Here is a 24,249-nt window from a genome sequence, read left to right on the forward strand (position 1 = left end):
AAACGTGTCCTGGATTTAAGGTGGTTTGATTTAATGGATGCAAGAGTGTGTGCTTGGGATAGATGTAAATGGCGAAGGATAGTTAAGAATGACTGATATGGACGCATATGATGCAAAGGGGGTAAACTGGTGCATGCTGCAGAGCCTCTGCTAATACAGGGTTGCATGGCACGCCAAGCTGTTGAGATTTAACTATCAACTCATTTAACTATCAAAATGTACCGTTCACCAAATTGTTCGAATGAGTTATCAGACCCCATTAACCAAACACAACCTCCATTCACCCAACAATTATGCTCGCTCGTTCTTAAGAGAGAAATGACCAGGAAGGACCACACGAGGGCGGATTTTTATTATTCCTAACAGCAGATCGAAGTGTGACTAGGAGACGGCCCCCATCCAAGTTGGCCGGGATCATTTATACATTTCAACAAAGCAAAGACATCCTTCTATTCCCCTATTGGCCATGTGTCATCTGCAGCTAACTTTAGCGTTCTCTTATTGGTTATCTTCTCCCCGCATGATGGGGTGTGCCATGGGCGTGCCAAGGTAGTTGTTTTGTGCCCGACAATCTGGTCGTCCTACGTCGGCACACCCACGCCTCCTGTTATCAGAAATGTCCTAGACAAAACAACTTCCATTTATGCATTCCACACAGCCTGCCCTGACCTTTTATTGTACATTGAACTCAAGCAGTCAGTGAATATCTTTATTGCATTAAACTGAATACATGTAACTTGAAGTCGATCGTAAAAAATTCTTTATAGTCAAATGTATAAAATCCTTTAAACCTAACCCTCGTGCCGTGTGCTCACTGTTCGGTGTCAGCTTGGAAAGAGCGAAGTGGAAGGAACGGTGGTGAGTGTGAGTCTGTGTCATTTTCGAAGTGTTGCCACTTTTTGGCCAATCCGAAAACACTTACGCCACATGTGACGCGCCATTCACATGAATCGCGTCACTCTGTAGCAGATTTCCGCCGAATTTGAAAGGCTTCCGATTCCCCCTCAATCATGCGCAACACAAGGGTTCACAGTCACTCGGTTTATTGCCTGCATTCAATAAACAAAACAAAAAAGTCAGGGCTTCTGTGCACGACGGCACACATCTAAAACATGAACAAAAATACGAAAATGGGACACCGCTTAACATGCCGCACATCGTGGCCTGGTTGCATTGAAACGTGTTGCATCACAGTCATCGTTTCAAGCTGCTTTACTTAGTGTTTTTTATGCATCATTTAGCACAACTTCTATCCATTGATATACAAAAATAGTTTATGAAAGCAGCTCCTATATCTAGCAAAATATGCATCTTTACCCAAACTGATATTGGGCACAGCTTACCTTCAGCGCGAGGATATTGAGCCGAAGGTACGGCAAGCGCAGAAGCCCAGAAAGTGCAGTCGCACTCGCCCATGGCTTAACAAATGAACGCGATACCAGAATTTGCAGCAAAAACACGGATTTTGTGAGAGTTCAAAAAAACTCAATCAATTTTAACTCTCTTACACATCTAGATAGAAAGCTACTAAAAAAAGGAAAAGAAAGCCACCATTTCCGGACGTCCGGGAAAGATGATCTTCACAAGGCGGTTCCCGCTGTACAACATAAGACCTGTAAGCGGCGCTAGTTCTCCCTAAGCGCCCCCGCCTATATTCGAGTGAGTCTCCGGGAGCGAGCTCGCTCTTCCACGCTGCTCCTGGAAGTCTTTCTCGCACGCCGACATGCCGGAATACGTGGACGATCCGTCGCAGCTCACCAAGGACAAGCTTAAAAGCGAGTTATTGGCCCACAACGTGGAGCTTCCGAGCGGAAACCACAACAAAGACGTTTACGTGCAGCTTTATTTGGAGAATTTGAGCGCGCAGAAGAAGATGCAGCGTGTCGTCGTCGCCGCCACTCTGGACGCCTTCTCCAGCGACGAGGAGCTCCCCCCGCCTGTGGTCTCCAACCGGAGCCGCTCTTCCGGCAAAGTACGTCGTTTATCTCTCTTTCGAAGGAATGAAGTTGATTTGGCTGATTACATGACGACGTCGTGTCAGTAAAACTCATTTAAACGGACTTAATGGTGAAAGTACAAGTGAAATGATCACTTTTAGCTGTTTAAAAGCTGCAGTACCATTAATTGGTGCTTCGAGCATGATGTTCAATTCAAACTTGGAAGACATTTGGCGTCCTTTCACTGGAAGAGCGATCAGTTTTTAGCAACGAAAATGTACTCCGGACAAAATGGCCCATTTGTTGGCGGGCTTCAGTTTCACGTCAGCTGTCGCGGCTCTGGTTATTTCTTTCACTTTCCTCGCTCGGTTTGAAATTTGGCACTTGACAGCTGACAAGGGGCAACGTGATAAATCTGTTCAAGATTTTGCCATCGGTATGTTTTTCAGCGAGCATGGGCGCAGTTGGTCATGGGGACACGAGGGCGGGGACACCCCTCCCGTCCCACCAAACTGACAGAAATCGTAAAATGCATTTCATCCAGTATTTATCATTTAAAAGGGACACTGTGCAATACTTGACCACTAAATGTCAAGTCACGTTTATTTGGGACACCCTTAATCACAAAGTACTGCACAGGTTACAATGACATCATCCCATGATCTTAGATCAATATGCAAGCAAGGAAAACCTCAAATGAGATATATCAAAAACCTTGAGATGGGTTCTCACAAGTGCTAATCCCTCTTCCAGGATGACAAGGGTGCAATAGATTTAGCAATGGCTAGCAGTACACGAAAAATAGTGAACATTAATAAGAAAAACATAGGTAAGATATAAAAAAAAATTGTCGATTTATTGTGTACGGATGCTGCCCTATTTACCAACGAGATCGGTTCCGGACGATCGTTCGTAGGTTGAATTTGTTCGTAAATTGCTTCGGTGCAATATTTTCTATTTTTAAGCTTTTTATCAGTAACCTGTGTTCTTTTCTACTAAAAAAAAATAAACATTTCATCAAATAATATGCTCTATAAAGTGAAGTTAAACTTACTTTCGGAAGATGTGCTTTGAGGGGTCCTCCTCAGTGTTAAAAAGTGGCCGAAAAAAGCGATCCGACCATTTTCTCAACCGCATCAAGATTTCTTATTCCACTTTCATTTCAAATGAAACGGCTTGTCTTTTCTTTACACTTTACACCGGCCATGTTGAATAGATGCACGAGATATTCAACAATAAATATGTTAAAAGTTCTGAGCGCGCTAGAGATACGGTATATAATATTCACACACAAACTAGGAAGAGGAAATGGATTTTTTTCATCGGGGTGGATGCCGGGTGACCTCTCACAGCGCCGCCACGCGGTGGAAAGAATTACTACGGTAATGTCCTCTACTTGGAAAAAAGGTGCACACGATACAAAATCTAATTTACAGCAATGTCCGGAATATTTTTCCACATCCTAAAAAAAAAATGTTGGTATCTACCGTTTCACGTAAGTCGAATGGTCGTAAGTAGGGGAGCGTCTGTATTGCGACAGAAAAGAAGTGTTACAAAGTGCTACGATTCAGTTTGGCCACAATTCCATTGACGTCACAATGCTTAAGTTGCGATTCTACAAGTATTGGGATTCCATATAATCGATGATTGCGATTGAATTCACTTTCCTAAAAAAGAAGCAACTTCAATCCTAAAAACCATTAATATTTTCAAACAATGCGCATCAGTCTGCGTCAATGGATCCAAAAGCAGACATTGATTTCAACTGAGACCTTGAGAACATGCATGTACACTGCAACCGCTTTACAGCCACAAAATGGCAACAACTGAAATATCAAGGTAACACCAATGTCATCCTATTTACTGTTAACACTGTCAGACGGTGGAATAAAATGGAACCTCTAACGGAAAGAAAAAAAACGGCACGTGTGTCGTAAGCTTTTGAATTGAAATAAAGATGGTTCGACACATTTTTTTCCAAACTCTGTGCTGCAGCTCCACATTGCTGTCTAAAGTGAGGCAATCCAATCCAACGTTGGTGCCAAAACTGCCTCTAAAGCAAAACCACTCAACCTTGAGCTTTGAAATGAAAGTGCTTGAAATTCAAGTTTTACAGAGACCGGATTTGACGATTCACTCCGTTTTCCACTCCCGTTTGCTTTCCCGCATTTTGACCCACTGGATATAAGGTCGCAGAAATCCATTCCTAGGGATAAGGCCATTTTAAAAACCGGCAAAAATAAAATCGCTGTTCTGCCCTCGAGGAACGTCGTCGTCTTTGCGTTTCATCTCGTTAATATATTATAATTCTGAAATGGACTTAAAGCGCTCGTCTTGGGATCAAGAGGTCGCAGGTTCGATTCCCGGCTCTTCAGAGTTCTATGTTTGAAGTATCCTTGGGCAAGACGCTGATTCCCTAATGCCCCTGATTAGCAGTTCGTTGCCTTGCGTGGCTGACTCCTGACTATTGGTGTGTGTATGAATGGGTAAGTGTGAAGCACATTGTAAAGCACTTTACGAGGTCTACATTGACTTGAAAAGCGCTATAAAAATGCAGAACATTTACATTTAAGATTTGTTAAAATGGCACATGTCGATGGCACATATATTTGATATCTTCTTTTGAATAGTACTGGAAGAATTGGCTTTGAAATTCCTTAAAAAGTGCTTGAAATTGCCTTGAAAACGTTGCACAAACCCAGAAAGTGTTGTAAAAAGTCGTAAAGGCTAAAACAATTCATCATTGTTGGTGCACGCTCAACACTATTGAAATCATATTTTAAACCGCAAGGAATTCTACAATGGTACAATTTACCTACTGGGATGACAAAAATATGCTGTTTTTTTCCACATCTCACAAGAAACCATCGGAACGGATGTCCGTATATTCCAAAGACGAGTTTTTCCTGAAATAACGGGCTCGACGCCTTGTGAGAGCGGTCAATTGTGCTGAAATTGCTTTGAATTCAAATGAGAAGAGAATCTCATCCACCACTTTTTGTCCGTCCCACAAAACTGCAACTACCCGAAAAAATCAAATCTAAATAAAACAAAGATAAAATCCCAGTGAGCTTGTGGCTAGGATCGGGGGCTCGATCCGAGTTCGATTCCCGCTGCGTCCGACGCTCGGCAAACGAGATCGGCAATATTTATCGACTGTTAAATTATCGATGTTTTAATCTGAAGACTATACGATACCCGTTGGCTTTTCAGTTTTTTTCTAACAAGCAATTTCTACATGTAAAAATATATCAACATGCCGGAACTCATTTATATTGAGTGAAAATTCAGTCTGTAAAATATATTGCACGGTGTCGAAATTGTTAAGATTCCTTTGTAATAATCCCCTCGGTCGCCAACATTCTTCACGACCGGAAGGAGCAATTCAGCTCGCTTATAAAAGCAAGTAGAAATCTGCAAACTCTATGTCCAAAATGCTCCTCCTTAACCTTGTTTCAGGACATTGATGAAATAAAGCTGTATACATATCGCTCCCTATTGTAAAGGTAGAGACTACTCTGCATTTTTTTCCTACTCGCTCGGCGTGCCCATAAAAACTCTCGTGATTTGAAGTATGCACTCCTTGTCACAGACTCGTTTGCAATCAATCTTGCAATGTCGGTCAAAAAGACGGCTTAAAATGACTTTGTTTTGCAGACATTCGCCACCGTAAAACTTTTAAGAAAACGTCAACGCGGTGAATAAAAACTGGTCATTGGTAAAAACAGGTATTTAGCTGGAGTTGCTCTGCTTTGGCACCTGTCTGTTGCTAAAGAATAGGCATTAGTACAGGGGTGTTAACACTTTTGGTAAAGCGGTGGTCCAGATTTGGTGAGCTGAAAATGTGTGAAGGTCGACGATTCGGCCTGGAATTCTTTCGACAGTCTTTTACAAATTAACCCTGCGTCAGAGGTTTGCAGTGCTTGGCGATCGACAACGCCACCTCGTAACCTTTATTTGTAGCATTTCCATTTGACTTGCGGGCTCTCATGATAATGCGCTGCTGTGCCGTCAAAACGGCTTCCAGTTGCTTCACCTTATCACAGCGTTTGTTTCTGTCAAGACCAGAACGGAGACAGGACCCACTTGCGTTGCGTTTCTTACAAGTTTTATTGGTGGAAAGAGAAAGTGCTGCGCCCACGATCCGGTGTTGGCTGGACGCAGAAAGCAAGTCGTTTTGGTACTCGGATTGTGCTCCGAACGCGGAAGTGAATCTCCCGTGGAGTGCGATGGCGGCGTCAGGGATGGAAAAAGCGAGTCGGTAGCCAGGACAGGAGAGCAAAAACTTGGTCGGGGTTGGAAGCGAGTTGTAAGCCAGAAAAGGAGAGTAGACGTAGTTTTACGTAGACTCGGGTTCGCAGACGGACTGACAAAAGGGGAAGGACGGGACTGGGTTCAAATACTGATCGGTAGCCAATCAGAACCCGCGGCAGTTGGCGCCAAAGGAGCGGGCACAGCTGAGTCACATCAGTAATCATGACAGTTTCCAGTTTTTGGAGTCAGCATCTTTTTTCTGGCAGTGACTCCTGATATTATTATATTTTTTAAAAACAGCTACTGTCTTTTAGCAGACAAGCAGAGGCAGTTGTTTCTTATTTCGGTGAAAAAATACTCTAATTTCAACTTGTCATGGAAGCGGCAGTCCTCGTTCAACTTTTCTTTTTTTCTTTTTTATTGACTGTTTTGATTGCAAAACAGTTGGCTTTAGCTCACAGCGAGCCGTGTCAGCCCTCGTAAATTCCTCAATCTGGTAAAAAAAGTACAGTGTGTCTCACATTCATTACGTGGTATAGTTTGCCTTGGTTATTAACTTAGCATTTTCATTTGACTCGCAGGGTCCGGTGTAAAAGCGCTGCCGTGCTGTTGAAACAGCCTCCAGTTGCTTTACCTTTTCACAGTTAGCTTTTTGTAGTCAGTATATTTTTCGTCTGGTAGTGCCTCTTGATAATATATTTTTTTAGGTAGCCAGAGTCTTTTTGCTAAGAGACTGCGGCTCTTTTCAAATAAGGCAAACGCAGTTCTTTCGGGATTCGGCGAAAAAAATACACCCTGGAAGCGGTGGGCCTCAGTCGACTTTTTTTTTTTTTTTTTTTTAAATACAGTCTCCATGTCGGAAATGGGGTGGGCCAAAATTTTCACAGAAAGCCAAGGGCGATGTGGCCAAAGGGCTACTACCATCATCCCGTAAAGTGGTGATATTTTTTCAATACGAATGTATTTTACGCTGCGGTCAACAATGCTGGTGGGCCACATAATATTATTTTCTGACAGGCCGCGGGCCAGTAAAGATATACTCACCGGCCGTATCTGCCCCCCGAGACGGGTTTTGAACATGCCTGCGTCAGTTGAACCCTTCTGAATTGAATTGTAAGCACTTTTTGAGTGCAATTTTTTGGGGGGGGATTCACAAAGTTGATGTGGTTTCCTCGGGGACTTTTTTAAAGCTACATAAAAGTTTACATTTATGAAGCTGTTTTTTTTTATGACAAGTCGTAAATAAGCTTTTCAGTATTTTGTGAGCGATGCGTCTGGACTTGTTTGGCGAGCCACTTGACGTCGTGATTGATTGAAGTTTGAGTGTAAAATGACATGTCCTACCACGGGCTTATTTGTCTGCCCTCGGGGGACGCGCCTTCTATTCCTATTATTACGTTTCCAAAGAGATCGGTGAGGACGAGCGATGAACTGAAATTCTTTTTCACGTTTACGATGAACGACTCTCCGCTTGATGCGTGGTAAGAGCTAGAAACATTTCATCTCACCACTTCTGGTCTTTAATATTGACTTTCAAACTACAATATTTAGACCATTGTTACGGATATTATGCAAGGGCATAGGCAGTGTCTGAAAATCCTGAGAAAAAGTTAGCGGACTCTAAAAAGTTGCCTGCCCAGCCATAAAGTGGCCTGCCCCAACTTGAAAACGCAATGAGACGACGAATCGCAAAAAAAAAAAGACCATTGTTGCAAAGTATTAAGGATTGATCATCAGAATATAGAACAGAACAACACTTTCAAATGAAGTTACTACTGAGGATAAGCGGTGCGGATAATGGATGGAATAGTTTACAAGGAGGGGCAGCACGGCGGCGCTGTGGTTGGCGCATGTGCGGCACAGTTCTGAGGTCGCGAGATCGAACCTCCCGTGTGGAGTTTGCATGTTCGCCCCGTGCTTGCGTGGGTTTCCTCCGGGCACTCCGGTTTCTTCCCACATTCCAAAAACATGCATGTCAGGTTAATCTGCTTGTTCTAAATGTCCCTAGGTGTGAATGAGCGAGTATTTGAGGGTGTCCCCTGCCCACTGCCAGAGGGTGGCTGGGATACGTTCCAGCACCTCTGCGACCCTACTGAGGATAAACGCTGCAGATCATGGATGGAATGGATAGTTCACAAGGGCACACATTCTAATAGTTGCATGTGTTTTCATTTAAAATGTACAGAATGTTCTTCCGCCCCCAACCCTGCTAGACTGTTTACCCAGCAGGGTCTCCCAAAATCTATAGGAGACACTGTTTGATGAAGCCGGAAGGGTTCTGGTTGATCAATGGTAACCAGCAAAGCGGCTATCAGTCACTCAAACACTTTCTTTGGGTTTGATTTTAGCGCAACGCAGCTCGTATACAATGTCGCTTTTGTCTTGTTTTGCTTCATAGGCGACATTACAGAAGGTGAATTGCTTTAAAACACACCTACATTTGAATGAGAATCGGTTTGTTTACCATCTTCCTGCTTTAAATGTCCTGGGCAGAGACGGAATAACGTTTCTTAGATCCGGCTGTTAGTAATTGTCTGGTTGTTTTTTTTTATACTATTCGACTTATTCTAATGATAGAAATAGATAGATAGATAGATCGATACTTTATTCATCCCCGAAGGGAAATTCACATGAGCATGTTTATGAATCATTTCAAAATCCTTCATGTTAAAATCACAACGCGTCAAAGATTTGAAGATTTTCACTATCATAGTCTTACTTAAAGAAGTCTGTCTCCCCGGGTTACTGTAAAAAAGAAGTTGCATGTATTTACGTGGGGAAATAAATGTTGTACTGTGAAAGACATGCTAAAAATGACAGGGATATGTTGCTCTCTTAGGAAGATATTTGAGATGACATTGTGTACATGCTTGCGGCTTAACTCCTGTTATAATGATCTGGTTGGTTGGTTGAATCCCTTAACCGCATGGAGTTGTAGGGCCACCATTTCCTGTGGTGTGCCTTGGGAAAGTCCAGCCTGGTGGTGCCCATCCCTCTCCAGGCCAACGTGTTTCAACTCTGTATCAAAGAGGGGACCTCGTTAGCCAAATGTGTTCATCGCTGCACTTTGTTTTATTGAGGAAATGCTTTGGCTTAAAGGCAAGACCATAAAGTACTGGTTTGCTCCATAATAGAGACCTTGGCCTTTCCGTGCTGTTATCCATCATGTGGTACCTGAAACACGCGTGTTTAAACGATTATAGGTGGGTGGATTCTGAGTCTGTTGGGGAAATATGCCATAGAAAAATTCCTGGCATTTCTCACATAGTCACCTCAAGGCGGAGTAGAAACCTTTGCAGATTGTCACGCATGAAGGCTCCTCTTGAAATACAAAGACGGCTGTGTTTTAGTACAGCCGTACTACAGAAGTCAGGTGTTGACTTGATTTGATAGGGATGCCTAGCTATTTCTTTTTCCTTTTGCACAAGTCAAAACGGGATTTCTCTTTCCAATAAGGCGTTCTCTCCTAAGTTGGTGTGTTCCTCTGCCAAATGGCCAGACTTTGGCTTAGCGTACCCAGTGTCTGAAACTCGTGAGAAAAAGTTAGCGGACACCAGGGCGGACAACTCGGAAAAGTTGCCTGCTCGGCCCTAAAGTTGCCTGCCCCGTTTTTCACAACGATAAGACGACTCATCGGAAAAAAAAACATTGTATTAAGGATTGATCATCAGAATATATAACAGAACAACACTTTCAAATGACATTAATTATAAATCTACTTCTAACATTCATTGCATGTTTTCCATCTGCCATCAGTATGTACCTGTATTGACTCATCTTCATTCATGCAATGTTTGCGTGGTCTGCTACAAGCCACGTGAACTCCTCTCTCCACCATGCTTTTCATTTACGTTTTGTAGCGTCATCCATTTATTTCGCGACTTTTGAATTCTTCTGGGGCTGAGGTTTTGGCTTAATTCCTAACCACTTCTCCAATTTTCTTGTGTTCTCCGTGCGTCTACTTTGTAAAATGATATGCAAATGCTCGATCTTATAACGCTCAGGCGAGTCCGTAGGCACGCAGTTATTCGACGCAGGCTTCCGATCGGCTGTCGAGTATGCAAATTGCCGAACGAACCGAAATTCTGAAAATTCCAAACCGAACGAAATTTTCGAAATCGGAATAAAGCAAACGTTTGATTTGACACGGATTTCTTGAAAAAGTTGCGGGCCGTCCGGGCGGAGCCTTTTTGTCATTTGTACGACTGACGTAAAAGATGACGTTATTCCGGACACTTGCGTACCTCCTACAACCAGACCTGCTAACTAGTTCAGCGGTTTGAAAACCTAAATGTGTGAAATTCAGTCCATTTGAACCTCCTCAATAACTCTTGCCAGCCTTTTTACTGCCAATGATGGGCGAGATGACTAAATGAATCGTGATTTTATTCAAATAAAATAACGATTTAGTTCTTCAAGATTCTTTTCTCTTTTTTTAAATAGTAATTTGCTTGTTTTGACGCATCCGTGTAAATCAAGTCCTGTTTTTGTTTGGCCCTTAATCTGGAGTGCCACGCCCAATTTCGTTGTCACAATATGTTCAACCCCTTTTGTAACAACGACAATAAAGGTAGATTCTATTCTAATCGCAAAGAGTCTCAAAGGGCTGCACAGATATTACATAGGTCAGATATCAAAAATTATAATAATAACAATAGTCACATATTTTATACACTAATTAAATAAGTGTCCCATCTATTAACGTTATAATGCTACCAGTCACTAAATATCATTGTGACACCATTGATATTAACAATAGCAATAATAACAGTTATGATATAACAATACTAACTAGGTTAACCATAGTTGTAAACGCAGTATTTCCAATCTCTCGTATCACTCCTATCCCATTTTCTTCATCTCTGTATTCTGCCAGTCATGTTTTTTTGTATTTCAATTTGAACATGTGAATCGTTGGACATTGTTTGATCTCGTCTTGTAAATGGTTCGAAAGTTTGACTCTGCACACGGACACACACAATTGACGACAGCCCCTTAACTTATAACTTCCCTCTTTCCGAGTGAATCATTTTTGGATGTTTTTGATGATCTTAAATAGCAGTTGTGCAGTGAAAAATGTGACTAAATTATCCAATTTTAATCGTTTGGACTGCAGGAATAAAATAGTATGATCCCGATATCCTACCCTGTGCGTGGTTCTTATTGCACGTTTAAAAGGGGCTAAAGTCAACTTTTGTCATCATTTATTGTTTTTTTCAAATTAAAGAACGATTTAGTGTTTAGCACGATTTTATTTTAACAGTCATTTCTGCCTCTCGTAAGATGAGAAAATATGCTGTTTCAAGCCAACGATTCCTCCTGAACAGATACAAAATTGTCCTGTGCATGAAAAATGTTATGACACGTGCCTAGAGTTGAAGCATTAAATCAAAGCATACTATATCTACTCATTGCACTTCGGCACACACGGCTTCATTCTGTCTAGTATGCTTATAGAGGATTTTATTGACTCTACATGCTTCATGTGATGTCATTTAGGCTGCACAAGGAAAATGCGAAAGGGATGGTGTACACTTTACTCTATTGAGTTGAGGCCGTGACAACCAGCTATGACCTCAGGTTTGAGCTATTTCTTTGCGAGCTAGGGTGTGGTCTGCGAGGGGAGGGAATACTCTAGTCGTTCTGCCTTCCTCTTTTTCCCGCTCTCGTAAGCGGGACCGTTGTGACTGCAAAACATTTGGCCGGAGCCGCGTCGGCCCTCGTAAATTCCACAATCTCGTAACGCAAAGTACAGTACGTCTCACGTTTATTACATCCTCGGGTATTAGCATTTTCGTTTGACTCGCAGGGTCTCATGAAAAAGCGCCGCCTTGCCGTTAAAACAGCCTCCGGTTGCTTTACCTTTTCACAGCATTTGTTTCCAGTTAGCGTTTTGTAGTCGGCATGTTTCACTCGGTAGTGCTTCTTGATATAATTTTATTTTTTTGAAACGGCCACAGTCTTGTTTTTTTAAGAGACTGTGGCTGTCTTCTCAAATTAGGCAAACGCGGTTGTTTCGGGATTCAGTGAATATATACTCCCGGGAGGCAGCAGCCCTCAGTCAACTTTCCTCTTTTTTTTTTTTTTTTTTTTTTTTTTTAACATGTCAGAAATGTGGTTGGCTGAAATTCTCACAGCCATGGGCAAGGTGGCACACGGGCTACTGCCCATCTGGTGAAATAATAATAGTATTTTTCTGTTTTTGTTTTTCCATAAAAATGTATTTTGTTTTGTGGTCAACATTACTAGCAGGCCACATCATATGAATTTTATGAAAGAGGCCGCGGGCCACTACAATTGCTTCTTGGATTGTAAATGTGTGTGTGTTTGTGTACACATATAATATATAATTTTTTGACGGTTGTAGTTGCCGTTTCATCCACCTTCAATAAATCCTGGAGGCCCTCATGGTAGTTTTCCTAAAAATGTGCGTTACTTTGATTTTATCTTTATTTTTAACACAAACAATGTGCAAACTTTGTCTTGAATGACAATAACTGCAGAAAGGAAGGATACTCGAGCAGATTTTTCTTGAAACGTGAGGCCGCATTCTTAAGGAAATGAAGCGCAACCCTAAGATTCTTCAGCTGGTTTCTAAAATTGAACAGCTCTGGGATGTGTTTTCTATTAATATTGATGGCAGCTTATTTACGATCGTTCACAGCCCTGACCACAACTTGTTTACTCGCGATGACACTTGTGTGTAGATGCCATAATATAAACAGGGTTCGTGTGTGTGCTTGAAATCCTTGAAAATGCTTACACTTTAATGTTGTGTTTTAATGAAAGTGCTTGAAGTGCTTGAAAATGTTTGAAATTGTTGGCATTGCCATGTTTCTTGGCTGTCTGACTTTATAATCCAACATTTAACGAACAAAAATTTTAAAAAGTGCTTAAATGACGCTCACACGCCTGCTCTGGTAGCCTGTCATTATGAAGTTTCACCGCCCCCTACTGCCGCGCCCAAGAGAACAGCTCCATTTAGAAAAGGGGCTCTTTTGGCTCTGCTCTCAGTGAAAAGGCGGCTTTTTCAGCTCCCAAATGGCCCCTCACATTCAGTTTTTATTTATTTATTTATTTTTATGATTCTATAATCAGTAATAATATATTATTCATATTATTGTGTCTGTTCTGCAGGGATCCCTGAAAAATACATAACAAATACATATGCAAACATACCAATTGGTAAATGTTTTGCATTTCTCTAGCGCTCAATGAAGAGCTCCCAAAGCGCTTTACAATGTACTTCACACTTACCCATTCACACACACATTCGCACAACAATAGCGGCCGTGCGACCATGCAAGGCGCCGACCTGCTTATCGGGGGCATTAGGGATTCGGTGTCTTGCCCAAGGACACCTTCACATATAACACGGAGGAGCCGGGAATCGAATACAAAACAATTTTAGCTTTTTACTCACCGAATGGATTCCGATTCGAATGACGACACAAAATCCCTGACACAATAAAATAAAAATTAAAAATATGAACTCTTCAGTGCTCTAAATAAATGATAAAATGCAGAAAAAATAACTATTTACCATTCTATTTGACCCAATTAAGACACAGATCCTCAACAAACCCCACCAAAATACAAATGAAAACAAAGATCAGAAGTCTATTAAGATTGAAATATTGGCTCATTTTCCTGCTTTTCATACATACGCTACTTTCTTTTTTTGTCTTCTGAATGAAACTCATTTATTAGCCAACACCTTTTAAAGTCCTTTTCATGTTTGTAAAGAAGTGTGACAGTTGGACCGCGCACGCATCGTAACTGCAGAACAGCAGAATGACACGAGATCGTAGATTATACATGGGAACCGCTCCAAATAGCACAAAGTAGGTGCTAGCAGCAAGATGGCGATTTTATTTTAGTCATCAAAGTCGGCAACAAAAACACGTTTTTTTATCAGCTCTGGATATCTTCCTTTGAAAGTCCTGGAAAAATGGACATCTTGGCCTTGAAAGTGCTTGAATTTGGGCGTGAAAAACATGTACGAAGCCTTTAGTTACAAGGTTCATGGTGACCAAATCGGTATCTGTTCTTTTTGTGTGCAATTCCACGACTTAGAGGCTTGAACTGCAGGTTTTAGATCATGTTTTTCTTTTTGATTCACACAATTGATTCATGAGTAGGTCATTTAGAATCCTGATAGTCATCACCATAATTCAAGTGTGTTGGAAAGAGTGAATGAAACATCTCAAATCTACAGAAAGCAGTTGTCTTGTCAAGTCCTGTTTTATTTGTTTGGCTCTTAATCACAAAGACCACAGACTATTATTGCACCATCCCCTGATCTAAAACCTACATGAGGGCAAATAATACACAGATATTGTCAACCTAAAATCTAGGTTATTCATATGCTATAGAGTAGAAGTGAGCTTAGATTGAAACATTTCCACTGAGCTTGCAGATCCAATCTCAGGGGGAAGAGCGTTCCACAGCACCGTTGGAGAACGCTCTCCAACCTGCGGATCTCTTCTTGGCTCTTGTCGATACCTTTTTTTTAAGTCAGTGGGTTGCATCTTGAATTTTGCTTCGAAAAGGTTTCTATAACTATCTGTCATGCTACAAAGAAACTGAGCATATGCGCGATAAATCTGCAACGAAACGGTCCCATGCTTGTCAAAGCTTAGAAAGAACAAAATCATTTACTTTTTAATACTCAATTAAGCTTCATTATTTCCAGAAAACGGCCAGGAAAAGAGACCAGATTAATTTGGACGTAGCTGCCCTGACCGACGACTACCTGAGGGATGAGCTTCTCAAACATGGAGTGGATGTGGGCCCGATTGTGGGTGAGTCCATGCTTACCCCATATTATTGCACACTGTTGAGGGGTTCACTAGTTTAGTTACTGACTTGACCGGTTTTCTTTCTTTTTTTTTAGCATCAACACGTAAACTGTACGAGAAGAAACTGCAAAAGCTCCTGGAGGACGGCCCCGCACAGGCCACCGTGACGCAGATAGCGGTTACAGAGATCCAAGTCAACCACAATGGCAACTCCGAATCGGAGCTGTATAGCGACAAGGAGGACGGTAAGGACGGGCACAGAACAGTACTGCAGAATAGCCATTTTACTTTTCTACTTATTGCTGAGAGACTGTCGGGGCAGCATGTAGTTGGTTGAAGTTTGAACCCCTTAATGACCCAAAATACTACCTAAAAATGTGTTTTATATAGGAAAAACTACAGGTCATGCTAGCGTGAAAAGAAACAAACTTTTGAGTCATCAACTTTAATTGGGCTTTGAGACTGAGGAGATCATTTCTTCCTCATGCCATGAGGCTCTTTAATCCCACCCGGGGGAGTAAAAGCCCATAATGCTCTGTTTCTAGTCTTGTTTTTATTCCAGTTTTCTATTCTGTTTAACAGCGACCTTTGGCCTCCTGTCAGGCGCTTTGAAATCCAATGTCTTTATTTTCTCAGACGTGGTGGCAGAAGCTGAGCCCGAGCAAGCGGCCGAACCCGAACCTGAACCCGTACCGGTGGTGACGAGACCAGTAAGGAGCAGAGGGAAGACCCCCGTCACAACCCGCACGCGCAGCAGCGAACACAAAACCGTAAGCGGCTACCTCCACCTTTTTTATTTGCTGCTGCATATTCGTGTCTAAAGTATTTTTGTTTGTTTGCCTTTTTTAATGGGAGAAACCACAACTGTCGGAGATGCTCACTGATTGTAATTCTAGCGCGGTTCATTTGTAAAATGCAAACTGACAATCCGAAAACCAGTTTTGCTAGCTTTTGGCTCTCGGACATTTTGGGTTGACGACGCCTTCAGTTCCGTTTGATTTCTCTTTGAGAATAAATTTGCCTAAGTGAAGCTTAGGGACATCATGGTGGGGAACAACGGTTGAGGGAATTCTTTCTAATGTGTGGCGAGACCGTGTCAGCTTTAGAAATCGTATAAGTGATTTCTAGAGGTTTACCGATGAACGGCACCAATATTTGGGGATTTGTCCTATCGGGGGCGCCGATTATCAAGCGCAACACTGAGCAACGGTCGAGCGAAAAAATGTCTCCCTTTCCTGCCTTCTGTCTCGGACGCTACCCACCCTGTGCCTTCTGATTGGATAAGCAAAGGGGCGGAGCCTCTGCAGCAGGAAGTTGTCCGCACTTTCCGCAGTCGCGAGAGTACGGGGCCGTTGGGACTATTTTTCACATTCGCAATTGGCCTGGCTTTTTCTCTCCTTCTGTTTGCGACCGCCCTTGACTGAAATGGCCTCAATGACGCCACCGTGCAGCAAATGCCGGTCTTGTGTCTCATTCGGACTTCCTTGCGGAATTGAACTCCCCTTGACACGGACTCGTTTATTTCTGTCGTAATCTGTGAGTTTTGTTTACAAGAAATATTCATTTGGCGCGATCGAAACATAAAAGCCATCGTTTATAGGAGTTTTAGAAGACCTATTCCTGGCGAACTTCCCCAACACTGGAAGCGACCCAATGTTTCAAAGCGCTACATTATTTATGATCAGGACTAGTAGTACACAAACAAGATTTATATAGCGTACTATCGTGGCCTTATTGTAATGCATGTTTATTTTACATAGTTGTTCACTGATCGCTGAAACCAGAGCACCATTGTGTATGAGGTCCTGCTTTTATTGGATTTTCCAATGTTCTATGGCTTTGAGAGACAACGGAGGAATATTGCATTTAGTAGTAGTCACGTGAAAGTGAAAGGTTGTGTCTTAGTTCTAATTGATTTACTTTCAAAGATTTCAAGTAAAGTGTAACAAATACTTTCTTTTCGTATAATTAAACACGTCTTACGCCAATTTCGAAGCTTTTACAGCAAATGAATATCTGTTATCGGCCTCCTCTTAATACTAATACTCTATCAACCCTGAAAACCTATATCGGTCGATCTTTAGTGATTTTGCGCTTGTGTTCGTCTTATTTTTTTCATGGATGAAAATGGTGAAAGTAAGAAAAGGACTGTTAAAAATACAGTCCAAATTCCAACCCAAACCCCCCGAAAGATGAAAAGAGAAGTTTATTCGAGCGCATCAAAAATACACGTACGAGCACGCGCCACAGAGGCTGCAATGATGATTTCAACCAGAAGATGGCGTCAGCAGGAAGAATATTTTGAAGATTAAGACACCACTTTCAATATACACTTGTTTTGACAATGTTGTGTTGGGATCTTATTGAAAAGTGAATATGAGCTGTGTGAAGCGGTTTTATCGAAATGTAATCGTACCTTTTGAGGTGATCCAAACTTGACTCGTCCAGCTCGGGACTCTGTAGGGTCACCAGTTGGCTCCCCTTCAAGAACTTTGGAATTAGCTTGGGAATTCTTCCCATCTTCTAATAGTCTGTTGAACACGCTTAAAAGAAAACAATCCACTTGAAATGCTTGCCACATCAAACATTTCTTTTACTGTGCAACCAGATTTAACAAGTTGGAAAATTGTTGGAGCCAATTATGTGCTGTGAATAAAAACGTGCCGCACCGTTAATACTGTCACCGTTAAAACTGCACAGCTGGATTCCATTCCAACGTGTTCTCGTACTGCAAAGAAAGTCAAGCCCTCCATTTGTATTCCTTTTTTTGCTAGCTGTGTACAGTGTAGAGTCAGCTGGCAGGTTGGCTCTCAAATCTCTTTAAGCGGCGCGCTTAGCTTTATGTCGGACTCAAAGCACATGAGGCGGATTAGCCCTTTCCGCGGCATAGCAGATTCTTTTCATGACTGACTTTTCGCTCGACCCCGTCTGCTCTCTGTTTTCTTTGTGGTTCCGTGTTGCTCCACGATTGATGAAGCAGAAAAGGAACTATTAAACAGTTTTTAGAATGCTTCAAAATGTCTATCTATGTATTGCCTTTTAAATAGCTGAATTCCTTCACCTGCTTTCATCCATATTCAACTGCAATTGTCATTGTTTTTATTCCTATTTTAAGCTTTTTCCATTTAAAATGTCGGCTAGAATTTGTTCTGGCAGACGTCCGACCAGCGTTTGTGTGATACCCGTTTTAGTTGCAAGCTAAAGGAGTGGCGATCCGGGCTCTCCTGAACACGGCTATGCTTGAGGTCAGCTTCTTTTCTACTAAAAGGTTTTCATTTTACACAACTTCTTTCTCTTCTTTGCTCCAAATCTCTTTTTATTTATTCGTATTTATTCACAAATTCTGTAGCACTATTGAAATACTCTATATCAACACCTTATATTGGGTATTTTTTGTATTCTATATCTTTTATTTTATTTTCAACACAAGGATACCGCTTGAAGTGTGAATTTCCCTACGGGGATGAATAAAGTATCTATCTCTCCATATCTATATCTCTCTATAGCTCTATCTATATCTCTCTATATCTATCCATATATATCTCTCTCGCTATCTCTATCCCTCTCGCTATCTCTATTTCTCTCGCTATCTCTATCTATATATCTATATCTCTATATCTATACCTCTCTCAAATGTTTTATTTTTATTGTGGAAAAAAGAAGTGTTGGAAAAACTTTGTGACGGTGTTTCAGGTTCCTGAAAAAAGAAGGGAGGCAATATTAGAAAAAGAGGACGCGCGTTCAACATCAGGACTCTGGGTTTGTTGCATTCAGATCCGCCGACTCGTACGTGGCGGCTCGAACGTGGCACGCGGCTGACAGAACCGGGCCTTTTGCCGGTTCCCGCTCGGGTTTGCCAAACAAAACCAGATCTTGTCACAAACGCTCACGCTTGTGGTGGCACAGTGACTGCTTTTTGCACTTGTAAAGCTTTAAAAGCTCAGTTGGAGGGGAAGGGGGATGGTACTCTAACATGACATATGCTTGGTCACGGTCATCTATACAAAAGCGTTTTTCTCCATGTACACTTGTTGGTTTCTGCTGGGTCAGTTGTCTGACAGCTGAGCGCTTAAACCTGACAGTCGTGTGCGAGTGCTTCTGCAGGAGTGTGGGTCTGCAGATGGCCTCCAGATTAAAAGGAGACAGAAAAAAGTCATCCGCAGCGTGTTTAAAAAGTACAGTAGCACGTCCTCCCTGAAAACGACTATGAACGGGGCGCCATAAAAATACAACTCTGCCAATGTAGACGAACTTTGCACCCATCATTACTTGGGACTCAAGTTTGATGATGATAATAATAAAACATTTGATTTAGAAGCGCTTTTCAGGACAACCAAGGTAGCTGGACACACAATATGAAACTACAATCAAACTAGAATCAAACAAATTACTAATAAATACAAAAATAAAAACTGAGTACAGTTAATAAAGGAGGGGGGAATGTAAGTCCGTTTTAATGGGTAGGGAAGTCGGAAGAGATGAGGTTTTGAGTTCGGATTTGAAGATGGACAGGGTAGCGGGATTTCCCTGGTCACGTTTTAATGAGTTCCAGAGCTGTGAGACAGAGTGGCTGAAAGCTCCGCTCCCTATAGAGCTGAGACGAGCCACGGGTATGGTGAGATGGTAGGAGGATGCGGGATGGCGTGGCAATATGACAAAGGTCGGAAAGGACGAGGGCAAGGTTATGAATGGCCTTAGAGGTGTACAGAAGGATTTTGCCCACGTTGGACAGGGTTAGGATTAGTCGTCCAAGGCGGGTTAAAAACGGACCTCGCCAGGTTTAGCCAAAACTCCCAACGTCAAAAGACGTTTCAGTGCTGGGTAGGACAGGCTTTGCATTCAGACCTGCCTTTAGAGATAGTCTCCATTGAGTCCATTTAAAAAACGCAAAGCGAAATGTGGTGGTGGGACTAGTTTAGGGGTCACTTGATGAGGTATCCACCTGTTTGGGGGTGTCTGTTTGTTCAAACATGCACTGACTGGTGATCTGTGAGTTTTTCAGAAGCTTTGCTCGCCACAGCCTGTCTGTATTGCATCTTAAATAAATATGACCTGTGTCTCTGTAGGTAGAGAAGATCGCAGCCAGGGACCAAACTCCCAAAGTGGACGAGAATGATGTTCTTAAAGAGCTTTTCGTCAACGATGGCACTAGTCCAACGGGGATTATGTAAGTACTTGAGGACCGAGATCTTCCTAATGTATTCAAAATGCCACCGGAACTACATCTGTGCTTGTCTAACCTCGTTGTCGAAATCCAAACTCTATGCCAATTAGGACTTTCCATCTCACTATCACCCTAAAAGGCCTTTAAGACCTCCAGTTTTACCAAATAATCTTAATTAAATGTGATGAATTTACCATTTTATGTTTATCTTTGCTTCTTTATGTCCAATGACTATCACGCATAGATTATGTTGTACTTCGTAATCCAACTCCTGACTTTTCCCGGCGTTACAACGCCGTTGCGTTGCTTTGGCTCCCCCGCTGTTTTCAGCGAGGCCATTTTTCGCTCTCCTTAGAGTTGTTTACATCGCGTCTCTCCCGATCACGTCACCATTGAAAATAGTGACTATCGTATAGTTCGATAGCCATTATGAATACACGATTTACTAATGCGCCGAAAGAAAAGGCGAATGAGGGCTGAGTTTTGACAGCACCCGACTCGTGTTGTTTGTGAACAAAACGTCTCTATGAACCGGCTCTTGGAAGGGAACGAAAGGAGCCGGATCCCACCAATCAAAAGCTGGTTCCCTCCGGGATGCCTTTTTTCTCTTTTGACAGCTTAATATGCATTTTTTTCAGGGATTCTGTGTTTTTGACTTTTAATTTGTTGAGCATAAAAAGGTTAAAATTGTTTTATATATATTTTTTAAATGTATACATATTTATTATATTATCATTATGGCTATACCATATTCTAACTATTTTCCCTGGTAACTACTTACTTTTGACTATAGATTAATTCAGTTATAAACTCAGTTACTTTTTGGAAAAAGTAGTACCTATAACTAATTACATTTTTTTAATTAACGTGCCGAACACGGATTGTGATGAATGAACTGCATTTCTGGCTGCGTAAATTAAATCTATCATCAACAGAAAGATATAGTCAAAGTAGGATCTTAATCCTGAGTCCGAGCCCCATCCAGATTTTTGTCAGGGTCGGGCCTAAAATGTCAATCATTATGTTTGGGTTGGGCCAAGCTTGTTCTTGATTTATTATCTAGTTTATTTTTGTAGCTCGATTGTATTTCTGTGTTCTTGCTCTTAGATCACTCCCTTAGATTTGACATTTTAATTAAAATTATTTTGAATTTCATTCAAACAACTATAGAAATAACAATGGCGTATATATTCCCCATTTGTTTAATTAGCATTATTCAATTTAAAGCCTATTGAGTTACAGTATTTCCCTGCGTAGTTGAGTAAGTGTGCAGCATCAAGATCTTTTTCCTTCTTTGTTTTTCTCTCTTAATCTATGTCCCAGCATTATTTGGTTGTGCAGTGGATTATGGCCCAATATTCAATTGGTCAAAATGACTAACCGCCTTAATTTTCTTCTGGCAACTCTTGAAAAATAATCCATCAATGGTAAACGGGCTGTATTTATATGGTGCTTCACAGGCACTGCAAAGCACTTTACAACACATTTCACACTTTACCCATTCACACACCGATAGCAGTCAGCCATGCTAGGCCCCTACCTGCATATCTGGGGAATTAGGGGTTCAGTGATGGAATGACGGACAATTCCCGGTTAATGTAACCTCTGCAGACACATAAATGGAAATCATGTCGATGTTTATGATCTTGTTTCATAAAATCTGACATTCTGGTTTTTTTTCGGGATCAGTCCTGCAGATCGAGTGAATCGATCGGGCTCGGTATGGGTCAGACTTGAATACCTGCGGGCCCGGTTCTGATCTAAAGGCCTTTTCTTCTACCTTTTTTAGGGCAACCTGTCGCCGACCGATCCGGGGTGCCGCCGGGCGCCCGGTGATCTCCGGCGATCTGTGGAATGCGGAGAACTCTCTTCTCTTCTCTCCCAAAACCATCAGCAAGTCCACCTTCACAGAGAGCCGCGTTATCAACAGAGTCTTGCCAAACTCCTCCTCCTCTAAAGCCGGATCCGGCGCATCCATGCTCCTCTCTGCAGAGCCCCCTGCTGGTCCCACCAAAGTCGTACGCCCGGGTGTTTCTTGGTGGAAAAAGCTCTTGGTTTTGGCAGTCCTGGCGGCTTTCCTCTTCTTCATTTACCAAGCTATGGAATCCAACAGCAACAACCCGTTTGCACCGACTGACTCTCAAGAGGCCAGCGCCACCGAAGCATAGATTTGAATCGGGGAGGACTTTTTCAGCAAAGCATTTTTAAACATCTGTGAATCACTAATACAGTAAGTTTTTTTAAGGGGTGTCTTAAACGGTCTCTGTCCAGAGTTTCCTTTTTTTTTTACTCATTAAGCAATATTTTTGACTCACTAATACAGTTTTTTGTACTTGCATGGTGTGATCAGACTTACTGTAGTTGAGAGATTGCTTCTCTCGCGCTCGCTTTTGAGTGGAAGTCTTACTAGTTGTAACTTTGTAGACGAAAGAGGTATTTTTCTGAGCCAGCTTCATACGGTTACTATTCAAATCTCATGTAAGCCTTCTATTTTTCTTAAATGCTTTATTATATCATGTTTTATTGCATTTTACCTCAATATGCTTTCATTAGACGATGAATTTATTCAATAAATGACATTTTATTCTGTTGAAAGTCAGTTGGATTTTTGTGTTGTTTCATCCAATTTTGATCACCTCAGTGGAAATGTTTAACTATAACCTTAAAACACACTTCTATTCTATAGCATATGAATAACCTCGATTTGATGTTCTGTGTATGATTTGCCCTCGTAGGTTTTAGATCAGGGGATGGTGTCATAATAGTCTGTGGTCTCTGCCGCCCTTTGAGACTCTTTGTGATAAAGGGCGTCACAAATAAACAGGACTTGACTTGAACACTTACAGTAGAAGCTCAGGAGGTACAGCGCTCGTCTTGGGACGGTTCGATTCCCAGCTCCCACGAGTTTAATGTCAAAGTGTCCTTGGACAAGACACAATTCCGATAAGCAAGTTAGGCGCCTTGCATGGCTGATGCCGCTTATCGGTCTGTTGGTGTGTGTTTGAATGGTTGAGTGTGGAGCAGATTGTAAAGCACTTTGGGAGGTCTTCGGTGACTTGAAAAATGCTATATGCATGCATGCAGACCATTCACAAAAAAATGACCTTCATATGGTATGTACAGAAAGGTTTCTCCTCGGATTCCACTTTAGTCTAAGGTATTGCGACATGACAATCAGATATTCTTTTAGTTTTAAATCCTATTTATAAAAAACACTACCTTTTTTTTCTATTGAACTGAATTGTCTTTATTGTTCAAGAGGTCACAGGTTCGATTCCCGGCTCCTCCGTGTTATATGTTGAAATGTCTTGGGCAAGACACTGAATCCCTAACGCCCCCGAGAAGCAGGTAGGCACCTTGCATGAGAGACTCCACTCTCAGTATGTGAGTGTGTGTGTGTGTGTGAACGGGTAAGTGTGAAGCACATTGTAAAGTGCATTGGGAGGAATTCATTGACTTGAAAAGCGCTATAAGAACGCAGACCGTTTACCATTAAAATCCACGGTGTGAAACATTGTATGCAACAAGGCACTCCAGGTCATAAAGACTTAAAAGAGAAAAAGTAAAAAGACTGCCTGGATAAATAGACAAAAATACTATCAACTTGGTGCTTCGATAATAGCCCAAGATATAACAATATTGCAACGGAAAGGAATAGTCAAGACATTTGTTTGGCCCTGTACAGACTATTATGACACCACCCCCTGATCTAAAACCTACATGGTGGCAAGGAAAACCTCAACAATTGTTCTAAAAGATCACAATCATAACAACAGTGCAATGAAAAGAAATGCAAGGCAGCAAGAAAGGTATCCATTTTTCACAGTTCTGTGCAATAACGAAGTATAAATATCGATAAACATTCTGACTATTGGCCACGGTCCTCCGCAAAATGTAGGACATAATGTGACCAAACTTGTGAGACAGGTGAAGGATTCTGCTTGATCCCGTTTTAACTAAACTAACACTATTATGGTTTATTAAGATCTATCAAAGTTAGACTTGCTAGAATGTATTTTTTCCTACTCTGACGTACGAGACAATTCTTCTGCCAAAACCTCAAATCAACAATGTTCTCCCTCCACGTGTAAGT

The 24,249-nt window shown here is 41.8% G+C and overlaps 1 protein-coding gene across 3 annotated transcripts; it reads left to right on the plus strand.

Moving 5' to 3' along the window:
- The first annotated feature begins 1,640 nt into the window (after positions 1–1,640).
- On the plus strand, positions 1,641–22,755 carry tmpoa (thymopoietin a). Of its 3 annotated transcripts, XM_088347982.1 has the most exons (8): positions 1,641–1,972; positions 14,887–14,995; positions 15,088–15,237; positions 15,629–15,762; positions 18,184–18,237; positions 18,686–18,751; positions 20,059–20,159; positions 21,946–22,755. In XM_088347982.1, exons 1-8 carry the CDS (start codon positions 1,724–1,726, stop codon positions 22,322–22,324), a joined length of 1,242 nt encoding a protein of 413 aa, XP_088204108.1. In that variant the 5' UTR covers positions 1,641–1,723; the 3' UTR covers positions 22,325–22,755. The 3 variants fall into 3 exon arrangements, with proteins under 3 accessions (XP_088204108.1, XP_088204109.1, XP_088204110.1); XM_088347983.1 differs by lacking the exon at positions 18,686–18,751 and having other exon boundaries at positions 1,642–1,972; XM_088347984.1 differs by lacking the exons at positions 18,184–18,237; positions 18,686–18,751 and having other exon boundaries at positions 1,642–1,972.
- Positions 22,756–24,249: the final 1,494 nt, after the last annotated feature.

Source organism: Urocampus carinirostris, chromosome 11 (assembly GCF_059441175.1).
Source record: "Urocampus carinirostris isolate Australia breed hairy pipefish chromosome 11, RoL_Ucar_1.0, whole genome shotgun sequence".
NCBI classification, from domain to species: Eukaryota; Metazoa; Chordata; class Actinopteri; order Syngnathiformes; family Syngnathidae; genus Urocampus; species Urocampus carinirostris.